The sequence below is a fragment of the Bufo gargarizans genome, chromosome 5, assembly GCF_014858855.1.
Source record: "Bufo gargarizans isolate SCDJY-AF-19 chromosome 5, ASM1485885v1, whole genome shotgun sequence".
Taxonomy (NCBI): Eukaryota; Metazoa; Chordata; class Amphibia; order Anura; family Bufonidae; genus Bufo; species Bufo gargarizans.
Genome location: NC_058084.1, coordinates 180,058,788 through 180,076,305, shown reverse-complemented (window position 1 = coordinate 180,076,305; position 17,518 = coordinate 180,058,788). Strand labels below are relative to the sequence as shown.

The window sequence follows — 17,518 nt, the reverse complement described above, 5'->3', positions numbered from 1 at the left end:
AGTACGGCTCTTGCAGTGGAGGTGGGAAGCAGCTGCGCAGCTTAATAGAGAACATGGCATGCGCCGCTCTCAGCACCTATCATGTTCTCTTCACTAGCACAGTGGAGAAGGAGGAAGTCCCTCCCTCTCCACTGTGACGCGGCTGCCACTGCCACCAATGGAGAGATAGCAGGGAGGAGAAGGGCGGCGGCTGTGGCCACTGCACCACCAATGAATGTAATTAATTCAAATATTCAAATATAGGAGGCAGCAGGTGTCGGCGGCGGTATCACATACCTGGCCTCAATAACAGGGAATGCGATCCGCCGAACCTGAGGGGTTAATTGCCGCGGTTCTGTGGATCGCATGCCCTGTTATTGAGGCCGGGTATGTGATACCGCCGCCGGCACCCGCTGCCTCCTCTACTTGAATTAATGTGTTAATTACAATGAATGTTACCCCCCCCCCCCCCGTATTATAAATTCTAACCATTGATGGCGCAGTGCCCCCCCCCCCCCCAAATATTAGTATCATTGGTGGCAGTTCCGATCGGAGCCCCAGCAGTGTAATCCTGGGGCTCCAATCTGTTGCCATGACAGCCAGGACGCTACTGAAGCCCTGGCTGCCATGGTACGCTCCCTGCTGCTGTGTGTACTATGCACAGGGCAGTAGGGAGCGTAGGAAGTCCTATTCACCCTAATAGAGCTCTATTACGGTGAATAGGACAAGGGTTCTAGCCCCTAAGGGGGCTAATAGTAAATAAAAAAAGTTATAAAAAGTAAAAATAAAAAATAAAAGTTTAAATCCCAATTTTACATATAAAATTTACGAAGAATAAAAAATAAACATATTACATATCGCCATGCCCGAAAAATTTCCTATGCGGTGAACACCGTAACAGAAAAAAATAATTACAACCACGCGATGTATAGCTTGTGGCTCCTGGTAGTCATACGTTTTTTTTTCTGGCTCTTTGTGTCCGTAAGATTGGCCACCCCTGGCACAAAGGGTTCCACTGTGCTCCTATTTGTGGATGTTCTTCAAAGCTGCAAGGTCATCAGTACCCTTTTGGTGTCAGAACAGCATCACAGAGCCTGAATTGGAGCCACGCTATGAATGATGTTTGGCTTTCATGCAAGAATTATGTCAGATTTTCCATCTCTCAAAGACTTAAAAATGTACAAGCAGCAATAAAAAGATTTGAGCAGCTCACAAACTATAGGGACCCTTAACAGTTAGGGAAAGAGTGAAGGTCAAATTGACACATCCCCAAAAAACCTTGACAAGCACTGTACAAATTGCATTCTGATTATCCCTTTCAACTCCGTCGGGTTGAGTAATATTTATTCTGCTTTGCAGCCAGTTGGCAGCATTATTCAAAGTGTTAGCAGAAATCTCTTATTCTCTTGTAATCTCCACTGTGGTGGATTTGCTACTAGATTTCCAGCAGAACTACAACATATTAATAATATAGACATAATAGTCTCTCTATTTTACTGTAACAATTTTTTTTTATCAATTACCTAATATTAATGTCAATGTGAATCTTCAAAGAGTGACCCCCCCCTCCCCCCATGAAATGATCCATACCCACATACCCAGTGGTTTTATGAGATACCTCATTGCAAATAAAGCTTTTAAAGGGAGGGAGATTAATATGTAGTCAGGCCCTGGAGATTGACCATAAAGGATTGTTGACAGCGTTGTATTTGTTTGTAACAAAACATTTTTTTCTTTTTTAGATCCAGTGTGGCGTATATTGCTGCCGGTGTCGTTGGAGGCATTCTGGCAGCTGTTGTGTTAGGATTGGTTGCATTTTTCTTTATGCGAAGAAATCGCATTAACAGAAAGCGGACTCTTCGTAGATTACTGCAAGAAAGAGAGGTGCGGACATTATTGATTTCATAAAAATGCAATATATAAAAAATACAAAAACAAATGAAAAAATTAATTTTTATAAATAAAATATCATGTATGTACTGTAAAAGTAGTTGAGGTGGTGAGGGAAAAGATACTTCAATACCCATAAACCAAGTTAGATTATACACATGACTGGCTGTGTAGCTGCCTCAGAATTAGGTGTACCATGTAGAAATAATTTCTTTACAGGTAACAACAATGTTGCATAACAACTTACATACAATCATAATGAAGAAATAGGATATGAATAGAAATACATAGAAATATGTATGGCACAGTCCCGGTCTAGGAGACAAAAGCCAGTCATGGGGGCCCTTGCAATTAAACAGTTTAAGACAAGGCCATTTACCCCTCTTGCTGACCAGACAAATTTTAACTTTTTTTTTTAGTACTTGAGGCTTTGAAAGCCATAACTTTTTTATTTATTTAATGAAATAATTTTGACAACTTTTTTTGGTGATACACGGGGCTTTATTTTTATTCCATTTTTATTATTGTATGAAACATTTTTATATTGTGACCCCTGCCCGTCACTGTTGTTTTTATATAGCAGTTGGAGGTGCGGTTAGAATTATAGTATACTGTCATATTATTTTTTGTTTTGTCTTTATTATTTTTTTTTACACTTTTTGCTACCTTTAAGGTAATTTAAGACCTTTGGAGGCATTCTAACATTAGTTATTTTTTTTTTTACATTGCTGATTTCATATTATTTTCAGTTACAGTGGGAAAACAGCCCCTGGATGCTTGACCAAGGCTGTGGAGCCTCACTGCAGAGCTGATTAGGATGTGCTAAAATCCAGCAGCTCATGCAGTTACTCAGCCTTCAGTGATCACTTGATTCATTGAGAGCTGTGTATACAGCTCGCTAGAGCAAAGAGAGAAAATCGCTTACACAGAGCACCCTGCCTCCTCACTGTAGGAGACAGAATTGTTAATCAACTTACTAAGTGAATGTATTTTCTACTTCTACCCCATTGCCTTGTTATTATATCTAGTAAGGAGCGTGATCAATATGGGTATGGGTTTAAAGTACAGACTGTCAGCTTTATTTTGAGGGTATTCACATCCTAATTGGGAGAAGGGTTTAGGAATTTCCAAATCAGTGCACTGGTGAGCAGTGCACAGTGGTGGATGATCACACAATTCTTTCCATGGTGAAGAAAACTCCATTCACAACATATACCCAAGTGAAGAATGCTCTCCAGGAATCTAAGTATCAGTATCTAAGTCTACCATAAAGAGAAGACTTCACAAGAGCAAATACAGAGGTTTCACCACAAGTTGCAAACCATTAATTAGCCTCAAAAATAAAGGCCAGATTAGACTTTGCCAAAAAACATGTAAAACCAGCCCAGTTCTGGAACAGCATTCTTTAGACAGATCAACCTGTATAAGAATGATGGGAAGAAGAAAGTATGGAGTGTACAAGGATATACTTCCTGCTCAGATTCAACCAAATTCACCAAGGTTGCTTGGACAGCGCTTCACAGTACAGATGAACAATAACCCAAAACATCCTGCAAAAGCAACCCAGGAGGTTTTTTTTAAGCCAAAGAAGTGGAATATTCTGCAATAGGTGAGCGAAGCTGGCCCCCCTTCAATCAGCACAAACAAAAACTCCAGTGAATTTCTTTAGTGCTACGTTTGTGCTGTTTTGTGCCGCAAAAATTAACATTTGTGCTGCTTTTATTTTAAAGATAATAGCAACTGTTTGTTTCAACATGATGACATCACCAGCCCCCCTACAACAGCAAAAAGACATGAAACTTGCTGGATGGTTAGTGCTACGTTTGTGCTGGTTTGTGCCGTTTAAATCTCCATTCTACCTCATTTCGTTTCCGAGTTATTAACCATTTATTGAAAGGTCACCAAAGGTCACCCAGCCCCCCATCACAGCCAAAAGACACGAAACTGGGCTGGTTGGTTAGGGCTACGTTTGTGCTGGTTTGTGCTGTAGAAATTAATATTTGTGCTGCTTTTATTTGTAAGATAATAGCAAAACCGGGCTGGTTGGTTAGTGCTGCATTTGTGCTGTAAAAATGATCATTTGTGATGCTTAATTTTCTGAACTCCATTAACAGGGCTGAAGCATACTGACTTTACACAGGTAGTAAGACAAGTTACTGTGGACTGGCATCACTTGAAGTAAGAATGATTATAGCTACAGCCAAAAAAATAAATACTAACTATCAAGAAGTAGAATAGTAAAATGTGTCTCAAACATTTTTATTCTACAAATCATTTTACGAACTGAAGATCATAAAGTTTTCATGAAAATCAATGACAAATAAAGAACAAATAAACCCAAACACAGAGATATCCATATTAAGTCCTGATTTTTTCGCAGTCTTCATTAAACGGTAACTGCACTTGTCCATGGGAAGTGCATAAAAAAGTAGATTATCTCAAGCTAAAACCTTTGCTACCTACGCTTAACAAATAGTAACTTGGAACTACAAGCAGCTAATAATACAAAATCATCAGCACTCCATACAGTGTACAGACCTTGAGTAAGAGGTTGGTGCTTGAAGTGACAACATGGATGGCGCTGTGTCCGTCAAACAGCCAACATTTGGGGGCCATACAGGGTCCCTTCTTTTAGGCGACATAGTGACCGTCACTATGTTGGCCAAAAGAAGGGACCCTGCATGGCCCCGAAATGTTGGCTGTTTGATGTATGTGTCAATATAATAAAAAGTGCTTTACTTCTGGCACATATTATCCAGTGCTGGTGTCTTCTATTGTGGACTACAAGCAGCTACCTCTTGTGTACAGAACAGTATGGGGGCAGATCTTGGTATGTGAATTTACCACTGCCATACCATTTGTCAAATCATCATATTTTTCCCATGCGTAATCAGACCTTTTACAGTAGGCTATGTAATGGCCTAGAGAGCTTCTGGTAGCTGGTTGGCAAAATGCAACAACAGCTCTTAAAGTGAACCTGTTCTCATTTAATTCAAGGTAGGCTGGAAATTCTGAGAGTTCTGCTTCAAGAAATCTTTCTTGTGAACCTCTGCTTCGTGTCTCACAAGCTGCCCAGAGTCCTATGTCAGTGTCAATCCAAAGCTGCTGTCCTGTTTTGATGGTGTGTCCTACTGTACCATTACAAAGAACATTTCCAGAAACTGAAGGGTCAAAAAACTGCATTTCCATAGGTGTATGTTGCACATCATGGATGCGTGACAGGCATTTTGAAGGTGGTAAGTTAATATGTTTGTTGACTGCATCTTGTAGAGCTGAAACTCCTCTGGATTTTAATATGTCTTGGTCAACTGATACACATGCAATATTTCTTGATGCTCCAACATGTCCTGAACATGTTTCTGAAGAACATTTGCTCTCAGCCACTATACTGGGCACTGTTGAGAACACATTTGAAATTATTGATGATAAGTTGCACCCAGCTTTAACCAGCTGGAGTCCTGCTTTTATTTGTTCTGCTCCAAATATGTCCCTTTAGGATTTTACCTCTCAGCATGTAAATTTCTTTTTGTACACCTTTTTCTGCCATGGCTTTCACAAGCTGAAAACATTCTACATTGCTTATTTCTTGAGTCACATAATTACTGTAGGATGTGCTGTCACAAAAGGCACTACAAAGGCACTGACAAAATGCATCAAATGCACATGTGTTTGTGACTCTCGCTGGGTGTCCGCACACCTTTACAGGTTGCAGGTCTCTGATGTTGCCATTCCTTATTAAACCTATTTTTACCTTTTTCATTGAGACTGATGTGTCTGCATGCTATAATCATTCTTACTTCAAGTGATGCCAGTCCACATTAACTTGTCTTACTACCTGTGTAAAGTCAGTATGCTTCAGCCAGGGCCGGCTCCAGGTTCATGTGGGCCCTTGGGCGATAAATCCCAGTGGGCCCCCATTAGGCATTTTTTTACATTGACCCCCTGTGGCGCCCACACGGTATAATGACCCCCAGTGGCCCCTATACAGTATAATGACTACTAGTGGCCCTTCACACAGTATAATGACTACTAGTGGCCCTTCACACAGTATAATGACTACTAGTGGCCCTTCACACAGTATAATGAACCTCCAATCCCCTCCCTGTATAATGACCACCTGTGGCCCTGCATTCAGAATAATAACCCCCAGTCTCCCCCATTCAGAATAATGACCCCCAGTAGCCCCCACACTGGGGAATACTGTATGGAGGGGGCTCTGGGGGTCATTATACTGAATGGAGGGTCATTGGTGATCATTATACTAAATGGGGGACACTGGGGGTCATTACACTATGTAAAGGGCCCTTACAGTATAATGACCCCACAGTAACCCTCCATTCAGAATAATGACCCCCAGTAGCCCCCACACTGGGGGAATACTGTATGGAGGGGGTTCTGGGGGTCATTATACTGAATGGAGGGTCATTGGTGATCATTATACTAAATGGGGGGCACTAGGGGTCATTATACTATGTAAAGGGCCCTTACAGTATAATGACCCCACAGTGACCCTCCATTCAGAATAATGACCCCCAGTTGCCCCCACACTGGGGGTTATACTGTATGGAGGGGGCATGAGGGGTTATTATTTTTAATGGGGGCTCTGGTGGTCATTATACTAAATGGAGGGTCAATGGGGATCATTATACTAAATGGGGGGCACTGGGAGTCATTATACTGTGTAAGGGGCCCTCACAGTGTGATGAATGACCCCCCAGTGGCCCCCTCACATACCTATCATTGCAGGTCCTGTCATTCACTAACTGCAGCTCCCTGCGCTCCTTCTCTCCGGCGGCCCGCTGCAGCAGTGAGCCAGGCCTGGAGGAGAGAAGGAGATGTGCAGTGATGTAGCTAGAACTGACTAGGCCCCACAGCAAATTTTAGTACGCCCCCTCCCCCCAAATGTGTGTTCACATCGCGTTTTTCCTATCGGTTTGATGTATACAAATGTGCAGCACTCCACGTTTTTGTATCCTGAAGAGTCAAGTAAAAAATGCATACGTTAACGTATATGTTTTTTTACAATGGAACTGTATGGTGAACGGACGCCACTGTACGGCATCAGTCTGAGGCATCTGTTAACGCATACATTTTTGGTATACATTAAATGGATGGCAAAAATAGGACGTGAACCCAGCCATAGTGTTAGAATAAGCCCCAGTACTCAGCGGAGCAGCATGGCGGAGAGGGGAGGCTGCCATGTACTGACAGAACGCTAACTGGTCCTGGTGGTCAGGGATGAGGACTGTGCTTCCCAAGGATCATTTTCTACTGGGAAATACAGGGCACAGTATAATACACTAGAATGTACAGTCATGTGAAAAAATTAGGACACCCTTTGAAAGCATGTGGTTTTTTGTAACATTTTTAATAAAAGGTTATTTCATCTCCGTTTCAACAATACAGAGAGATTAAAGTAATCCAACTAAACAAAGAAAACTGAAGAAAAGTCTTTTCAAGATCTTCTGTAAATGTCATTCTACAAAAATGCCTATTCTAACTGAGGAAAAAGATAGGACACCCTCACATGTATTCCCTCTTAAATTGGCTCAGATCTCACACAGGTATATCACACCAGGTGCACATAATTAGTAGATCGTTACTCTGCATGTTGAATGAGGCTTGCCCTATTTAAACCTCAGACATTTAGTTTGGTGTGCTCCTGACTGTTGAAGTGAGAGTGAGCACCATGGTGAGAGCAAAAGAGCTGTCAGAGGACTTCAGAAAAAAGATTGTAGCAGCCTATGAGTCTGGGAAGGGATTTAAAAAGATCTCAAAAGATTTTGAAATCAGCCATTCCACTGTCCGGAAGATAGTCTACAAGTGGAGGGCTTTCAAAACAACTGCCAACATGCCCAGGACTGGTCGCCCCAGCAAGTTCACCCCAAGAGCAGACCGCAAGATGCTCAAAGAGGTCTCCAAAAACCCTAAAGTGTCATCTCGAGAACTACAGCAGGCTCTGGCTACTGTTGATGTAGAAGTACATGCCTCTACAATCAGAAAGAGACTGTACAAGTTTAACTTGCATGGGAGGTGTGCAAGGAGGAAACCTTTGCTTTCCAAGAGAAACATCGAGGCCAGACTGACATTTGCCAGAGATAAAGTTGACAAAGACCAGGACTTCTGGAATAATGTTCTTTGGACAGATGAGTCCAAAATTGAATTATTTGGACACAACAGCCGAGGACATGTTTGGCGTAAACCAAACACAGCATTCCAAGAAAAGAACCTCATACCAACTGTGAAGCATGGAGGTGGAAGTGTCATGGTTTGGGGCTGCTTTGCTGCAGCAGGACCTGGTCAGCTCACCATCATAGAATCCACGATGAATTCTACTGTGTATCAGAAGGTGCTTGAAGAACATGTGAGACCATCAGTTAGAAAATTAAAGCTGAAGCGGAACTGGACCATGCAACATGACAATGACCCAAAACATACTAGTAAATCAACCAAAGATTGGCTGAAAAAGAAGAAATGGAGAGTCCTGGAATGGCCAAGTCAAAGTCCAGATTTGAATCCCATTGAGATGCTGTGGGGTGACTTGAAAAGGGCTGTACGTGCAAGAAACCCCTCAAACATCTCACAGCTGAAAAAGTTCTGCATTGAGGAGTGGGGTAAAATTTCCTCAGACCGATGTCGAAGACTGGTAGATGGCTACAAGAACCGTCTCACTGCAGTTATTTCAGCCAAAGGAGGTAACACTCGCTATTAGGGGCAAGGGTGTCCTATCTTTTTCCTCAGTTAGAATAGGCATTTTTGTAGAATGACATTTACAGAAGATCTTGAAAAGACTTTTCTTCAGTTTTCTTTGTTTAGTTGGATTACTTTAATCTCTCTGTATTGTTGAAACGGAGATAAAATAACCTTTTATTAAAAATGTTACAAAAAACCACATGCTTTCAAAGGGTGTCCTAATTTTTTCACATGACTGTATATACTATAAAGATACTAGCCCTACCCCCGAATAATAATACAATTAGGGGGTCATTTATTATATAGAAATACGTCTATATTAGGCGTATTTCTGACACAGATTGTGGTGCAAAGGTCCTTAACACCGCAATCTGTATCTTTTCCCGCTTATGCCAGGTCTAAAAAAAGTGGTGTGGGCATGGAAGGGGATACAGTTATGGCCATGCAGTTATTGGATACCACCGCCATATAGTGATAACACCGCCATACAATGATAAAACCACCATACAGTGACTGTATAAAAGGGTATAAGAGGGCACAGTACAGGGAATGAGTATGGGCACTGCACAGGGTGTGGTAAGAGGGCACAATGCAGGGTATAAAGGGGCACAGTACTGGGTGGGGGGCATAGTCACATGACCCTGTGACGTTAGAAGGTCCTTATGGTGAATGCTGTTCAGATGCCACCATAATGAGAGGCAGAGGAGTGAGACAGGGGCCCTGGATGGACAGGAGGGGTGGACACAGCAAGTAGGTGGAAGGGGCTCTGAGGGTGATTCATACAACAAGTAGGGGCAGGAGGTCTGTGCAGGGCAGCAATAGGAGATAGGAGGGTGAAACAGGAGCTCTGGATACATTAGGGAGGAAAGGAGACAGCAGGGGCCCCATGAGGATGAGATAGGACAGGATATGTGGGGGGGGGGCAGGTGTCATAGAGACAAACTGCTTAATGAAACAGTAACACAACTAAATAGAATGAAGCAGCAGCAGATCGAAGAGTCCCCCCCTTCTGTCCCACAGACAAGAGACAGTCACAGTGCAGACTCACTCACAGTCTTCACACTTCTCTGCTCCAGCCCTCCGGTCTCCCTCCTCAGGCAGCATGTCCTGTGTAGAGGGGGCGTGCCCTGTGTAGAGGGGTGTGTCCTGTGCAGAGGGGGCGTGGTCTGAGTCTCTGCAGCTCAGAGGGCCCACCAGGGGGGTACTGCATAAGTGAAATGACAGCAGTGAGAGCTCCCATCTGTATTGATGGAAGTGCTCATAGCAGCTCAGTGGGCCCCCCCAGGAGCATTGGGCCCCGGCACTTGCCCGGGGATGCCGGGTTATGACGCCGGCCCTGGCTTCAGCCCTGTTAATGGAGTTCATAAAATTAAGCAGCACAAATGATCATTTTTACAGCACAAATGCAGCACTAACCAACCAGCCCAGTTTTGCTATTATCTTACAAATAAAACCTGCACAAATGTTAATTTCTACAGCACAAACCAGCACAAACGTAGCACTAACCAACCGGCCCAGTTTTGTGTCTTTTGGCTGTGATGGGGGGCTGGGTGACCTTTTGTGACCTTTCAATAAATGGTTAATAACTCGAAAACGAAAGGAGGCAGAATGGAGATTTAAATGGCACAAACCAGCACAAACGTAGCACTAACCATCCAGCAAGTTTCATGTCTTTTTGCTGTTGTAGGGGGGCTGGTGATGTCATCATGTTGAAACAAACAGTTGCTATTATCTTTAAAATAAAAGCAGCACAAATGTTAATTTTTGCGGCACAAAACAGCACAAACGTAGCACTAAAGAAATTCACTGGAGTTTTTGTTTGTGCTGATTGAAGGGGGGCCAGCTTCGCTCACCTTTCTGCAATGGCCGAGTCAATCACCAGATTGCAACCTGATCGAACATGCACTTTACTTAAGACAAAACTTAAGGCAGAAAGACCCAAAAATGAGCGACAACTGAAAACAGCTGCAGTAAAGGCCTGGCAAAGCACCACAAAGGAGATAATCCAGCATTTGGTGATGCCCATGGGTTCCAGACTTCAGGCAGTCATTGCCTGCAATAGATTCTCTACAAAGTATTAAAAATGAACATTTTATGTTCATTTCTCCAATTACTTTTGAGCCCCTGAAATGAGGAGGCCTTGTAGAAAAATGGTTGCAATTCCCAAACGTTCCGTAGGATATTTTTGTTCAACCCTTTGAATTAAACCTGTAAGTCTACACTTTATTAGGGGGACCACTGCATTGAGAATAAATTATCCATGAGAACTAATAAATGGATTTCAATTTTATAGAAATGAATCTTAATCATTGTATAACAAGTTATACACATTGTAATAACTTCATGTTTCATTTTCTCACAATTTTAAAGATATTCATTTGATGTCAGTGAACAAGAACACTGTTGTTTACATTCAGAGACAACAAGCCAGTACATTCTGTACATAGTCCTGCTTTCAGCTGAGACGTGGAATGCTAGCTCTGTGAGCTAAACAGCCTGTACTCTAGAAAGTCCATATAAAATACAAACCATATAGATCAGCTCATCGGCCTTCAATCTTGTCCACTCTCCCATAGTTAGAAAGCTCTCCAAATCATTAAAATGCTAGAAATAGAATTTCCAGAAAAGATTTTCTGCACTGGCACTTGTAAAATTTGACCTTTTTTATTTAAACAGAATTAAAATGCTCACAATGAGTACAAGAGAATAATATGCGTTTCCTAAGAAAGTCTTGTTCTTAGTCATGGCCTACACTTGTGAGGTTCAAAATACTTCACGTTCTGTCAGCTCAGTTGAAGGAAAATAGGCACATATTTGTATGCACAGGGGGAAGTCTGTCAGTTACTGAGTAGGACCACCCCCTGGACTCCTAAACATAGAAAGAGCAGTGAAATAAATACATAACATAAAAGTCGAACTGAATATTTTTCACAAATAAGTTTATCAATCTGCCCAGCTCCCCCTGCTCCATATCGTGCTGCCTGCAGATTGGATTGGGCTTTCAACGTGCCAGGATTGCTTTATTTTATATGGTGATACATTTAATTTGTCTGAAAACAAGAAACCCCTTTCAAAGGAACCGGTCAGCTGCCTGGTTCCAGACAAATGTTGCAGGATTTTGATATTGATGACCTATCCTTTGGTCCAACACCGGGACCTCCGCCGATCAGCTGTTTGAGAAGGCCCGATGGTGCTGTGAGCTCTGCAGCCTTCTCTGTACTCACCAAGCACAGCGCCATACATTGTATAGTGGCTGTGCTTGGTATCGCAGCTCAGCCCCATTCACTTCAGTAGGTCTGAGCACGATACCAAGCAGAGACGCTATACAATGTATGGCGCTGTGCTTAGTGAGCTGCAAGAAGGCAGTGTCGCTCCCAGGAATTCTGGTGCCTTCTCAAACAGCCAAGGTGTTGGATCCCCACTGAACAGATAATGATGACCTATCCTATGGATAGGTCCTCAGTATCAAAATCCTGGAAGACCCCTTTAATGATATCTTCTATACCATTACTTCAAAATAGCTCCACTGAAGGAGGTAGAAAACTGTCCTGTTTCTACTGCCACCTACAGGTTGGCTGTGAGAGTTATTTAGCAAACCTTATCCCTGGGAGCATTATTCTGTTGGCTATATCTCAATAAGGATGGCAAAGAACTAGGCCACATAAAACAGTAATAGGGAAGCGATGTAACATCTTGCTAATGGGAACCTGTCAGCTGCACTGTTCTGCCTTCACTGAGAACAGGATGGTGTAGTGACAGACCTGCTGATTTCAGTGGTATCTCCCTGCAGTGATAGCACTCAGTACTTATAGAGTAAAGTTAGTGAAACCATGGCACTCAATGATTGAGATGCAAATAAATTTGTCTTTATACAGAGAGTTCCAAATCTGACCATCATAGGGACGACATTAGTTTTTCGGTCCATCCTGGACCTTGATCATGGCCGATTAAAAGGCGCTGGAGAAGGTGTAGATGCTCCACTACACATCTGCTAGTCTCCTGCTAATTCTAATTGGCCGTGACCAAGGTCTAGGATGGACTTAAACACTAGGGTCAACCCATGGTCATATTTGGAGCCATCTATTTATATTAAAATCCTTGCAGGCTGTGGTTTCACTAATTTTACTTCTTCGAGATTGCTTCCTACCACTGGGCACCACCTCCACCAGGGTGCCGATCAGAGACTCTCTAAAATACTTAGAGTACTAATCTTCCAAAGCCTGCAGCAATTGAGATGATACAATGCTGCTCGCTAACTTCGTCCTCCAGCGCCGGCTCTGGATGATGACTGGCAGGTTTGTTTCCTTTTGAGCCATCTTGAGATAAAGCTTATAGTACAATATTCCCAGGAAAAAAGTTGTTAAATAACTGTCACAGCCAACCTGTAGGAGTCAGTAGAAACAGGACAGTTTTCTACCTCCTTCAGGGAAGCTATTTTGAGGTAATGGTGTAGAATCCTTGTTAGGAACCAGGCAACCATTTTCATAATGTAGTAAGGTTGCTAATCTACTTTATGTCTGTGTTTAGGTCTATCTTATGTATTATCACTATACAAATTGTTCTTTTTTTGGTCCCCATATAATTATATTAAAAATAAACATGATATATTAGATTAGCACTTGTCACACATTCTACTGGGGAGAAGTTGTATGATGTAGTCTGATATGATGTGGAGATGGTATTATAATAATTCAATGTTTCATTGTAGTTAGTGGAACCTATTACTCCCAGTGGTGAAGCTCCAAACCAAGCACTTCTTCGAATCCTGAAAGAAACTGAATTCAAGAAGATAAAGGTCCTTGGGTCAGGAGCATTTGGGACTGTATATCAGGTATGATGTGAGGGAATGATCATTTATTTATTTTTTATTTTTTCAGTTTCTATATAGCGGTGTAGGGGTGTAGGTAGGCTTTCCCGCACCCAGGGCAAGGATTCAGCATTTGCCACCCAACTCTATTAGTTCAGAAATGGGGACAACATCAGCAAATTTTGTATACTAGGTCACGACTCTAACTCTGCTCAGTGCATAACTGTAATCAACCAGTCCCACCCAGTCCCCTTAGGGTTATGGATGAATAATTTAGGAGTAAAATTTGTTGCAAGACTCGTTTTTGCAATTATTTAGTGGTAAGTGCATGACAGGGGCTTTTGACTTCTGGCCCCGACACATTTACCATCTTTTACACCTGAAAACAGACGGGAGAGAGCAGTACAGGGACCTGAGTAATTTTTAACTCCAGGCACACAGACTGCTGGAGGTGTGCCTAATTTATAAATTAGGTTAATCATCCAGCAGTGCAGAGGGGGGAACAAAGATCGGCGTTAAAAGCTGGTCTTTGTAAATTACCCCCATATGTACACCTGGTAAAATCTATCATAGGGTACACAGCAGTACCAGTACACCCTGCGATAAATGGAAGAACCAACTGGTCCTACCACATCCAGGGTTTCCCTGGTTTCTGTGGGGATAAAGCAAACAAGAAGAACCACATAAACAAGGGATGGTGACTGTCCCTGTGAAATCCCCAGCAGGGGACACTGTGCTGGCCCTGTAAGACCTAGCAATCCAAATACTAATTAATCTAGGGCATTGCTTTCCCCTTAATGCTACCACATAGTAGTTATGCCTACACTGTGCCTGCTCAAACTAGTAATGCCCACACTGTGTCCCCTCACATTTCAAATGCTCACATTGTGCCCCGTCACAGTACTAATACCCACATTGTGCCCTGCCACAGTACTGATGACCACATTGTACTCTCTCATCCTAGTAATGACCACATTGTGCCCTCTCAGTACTAATGCCCACATTGTCCCCCCTCCCAGTAGTAATATCCACATTGTGTCCTCTCACAGTGGTAATACCCACATTGTGCCCCTTCACAGTAGTAATATCCACATTGAACCCCCCCTCAAAATAGAAATGCCCAAATTGTGCCCCCTCGCTGTAGTTAGCCCACATTATGCCCCCTCGCTATAGTTAGCCCACATTATGCTCCCTCTCTGTAGTTGGCCCACGTTGTGCCCCCCTCATAGTAGTTATGCCCATATTTTGCCCCACTCACAGTAGTTTTGTCCACCTTGTGCCCCCCTCACAGCAGTAAGGCCTACATTTTGGCTATTGTTCCCCATCCAGCTCCATTAATAAAGTTAAAAGAAAAAGAAAATAACAAAAAAAAAAATACTGACTTGTTTCTCACTTCCTTTCTGGGATTCGCATCTCCACCTATCCCTTGGTTGAACTTGATGGACTTATGTCTCTTTTCAGCCGCATTAACTATGTAACTATGCACAACCTCAGCAGTCCCCAGCAGAAGCAGCATGACGTGGTAACACACACATTGCCCTGCTGTCTGTGTAGAAGGAGTCTGATTCCCGGGCCTGTACCGCTTCTCCCACACAGCCCAGTATTGCGATGTGTGGCCTGCTGGGGTGCGGCGCAGCTCAGCGGAACAGTGAAGCAGGGAGCAGATGGCTCCCTGCTTCGCCATGTAAATGAACTGCCTTGGTGCACCCTCAACATTCTGCGCATATGCCCTGCTCACCCTCCCTTGCTGTGCCCGTGATATAATCATTCAATAAATACTACAGTACTTGGCTATCTATGGCAGTCCAACAGACAATGAATTGAACTTCTGCATGCATGCTTGACCTGCCGCTCCATTCATTCGAGCGGCAGGTCCAGCAGTTGGATCCTCTTTAATCAAATGATCTTCCATTCTTCTGTAAATAGGAGATAAGTTAATATCTTAATGCAACTTGGCATCTGTTGGCAGTCATAAGCAGATGTGTGTAGTTGCAGAACAGCCAAAACAAATACAAAACATATATGGGATGTACATGCTGCAATATTTTGGATTTTCATTTTTTTTACATAGGTTCATTTGGATCCTCTCCTCTAGTCATGATTAATAATGGAGTGATAGATCTTATTTAATAATGGATTGATAAATCTTACTAGTCCTTACAGTGACCATTGTCCTTGGTCCAGTGGCCAGTGTCCAGTGTCTTAGTAGACAGCTGCCCTAGTACACAATTAACTGTTCATTGTGGAGGTGTGAAAACAAAGAACCTGAAAACCTATGATTAATACAGTATAAGTATATACATACTTAACAATTATGTGTTTTTCACTAATGGATTTAATCTCTGTAATTAGGGTCTTTGGATTCCAGAAGGTGAGGGCATCAAAATTCCTGTTGCTATCAAAGAGTTACGTGAGGCCACATCACCTAAAGCCAACAAGGAAATTTTAGATGTGAGTATCAGTTTACCAATTGACTAAAATTATTTTATCATCCTCCAAATACAGTATTACATTTGTACCACTTTTTAAATGTGTTAGTCTCCATAGCTTGCTAAGGTTTGCTTTCAATTCTGTGCATGGCATTCGACACTAGCTGGTATCATTGGTGGTAAGGCTAGGTGTTACATGAACTCCTTCCAAATAGCTATTCATTAAAACTGAGCTCATGTAGAATCTGGTCTGGTGACAAATGAAACAATTATTATGTAGATCTTGGTAACCACAATTCCCCTGGGCTGTTATTTTTTTTATTTTTTTTAACGAATGGTATTTTTTAGCAGATTGGGACAAAATACCAGGCATAGTTTTATTAGATCACAATGTACCTTCATCATCTCCAAGGTAAACAAATGGGAAACAAAACTCTGTTTCTTCTCGTTTCTGGAAATCTGCAAAGGTTGGAGAAGTTGCAAATATTATGTTTTGAGTGGAAGACTTGATGGCATGACTCCATGTAAGATGTAACCATGATACACAATTACATGAAGAAAGAAAGCCCCTTTGTTTAGTCAGTATTTTCAGCTTGGCGGACATCAGGGCATCCTGGATGTTGTTCTACAATAGATAAAGAGCTGTAGACTGTAGATCGGTGCAATGGTAATATAATACGTACTGTAATGTTATTGTTAAAATTATAATTGAATATGTGCTTAACTAATAAGTTAAAATATCCAGTTCCTAATAGTACAACCCCTGTCCTGCTAATGTTTATGGACATCATAGAGAGAGAGACATCAGTTAAAAAAGGGAGCGCTGCACTCTTAGGTATAGTGTATATGTTTCGGTCCTAACCTGGTGGACCTTCCTCAGAAGATGAATAAAATGGAAGTTTGCTGCTGTAGAAAGGCAATTGTGCAAATCTGTGAGTGCCTGGAGAGACTTCTCCTCTACCCGAGTGAGGAACCACTGCAAAGAGGAAATCCAAGTCTTGAGGACTCAGCGACCATATATTATATGGTCCTTCATGTAATTTTATTTGCTTCGATGCCTGCGGCTTCCCCTGGAATGACGACTAATTGCCTGGGCTGCATATTGAAAGTGATTTTTCCTAATGGGGCAAAACATTTTTTTGAAGATTTGCTCCTTTAAAACGATAGCATATTAGTATATATTATTTTTGTAGTAGAACTCTGCGTTGTGCCACTCCTCTCATGGAAAAATTGAATACATTGACAATTTCCCCCATTGATAAGTGTGCTTACTCACTCTGATAGTGTCCATTAAGTGCTCACAGGATCACACTCTGTAAGGACACACAATATTAAAAGTGAATTGGTAACACCCAGTTGTCAATTTAGTTATCTATGTCCGGGAGGCTGAACAAGGGAGCACCAGAATGCAGATTTCTAAGAAAGGGTGCTGCAGCATTGTTATTTCATGGGGTATACTATAATTACTAAAACAGACATGTTTGTGACGTGCCATTCTAGCACATGTGACTGCTGAGGCCAGTGATTGGCTGCAGTGGTTGCAGACTTATGGGACCAAGCCACTTCCGGTGCAACCAGGAATGGGGCAGTAATGTGGGAACAGCAGGGCGGCAGACAGGAGTTTTGGGTTCTTTTTTTAAGTAGGCATCCGTTTCATCCATTGGGGTTGTCGGTTTCTAGGTTGGACAACCCCTACAAAAGCCTGATATCTTGATGCTGT

General features: G+C 42.3%; 1 protein-coding gene across 1 annotated transcript in view; it reads left to right on the top strand.

The window, feature by feature from the left end:
• The window catches only part of EGFR (epidermal growth factor receptor), a 208,302-nt gene that overhangs the window by 171,992 nt on the left and 18,792 nt on the right, over positions 1 to 17,518 (top strand). Inside the window, exons 17-19 of the mRNA XM_044295282.1 lie at positions 1,722 to 1,863; positions 13,271 to 13,393; positions 15,722 to 15,820. Of these exons, the coding sequence (XP_044151217.1) occupies positions 1,722 to 1,863; positions 13,271 to 13,393; positions 15,722 to 15,820 (364 nt within the window). The remainder of the gene's footprint in view (positions 1 to 1,721; positions 1,864 to 13,270; positions 13,394 to 15,721; positions 15,821 to 17,518) is intronic.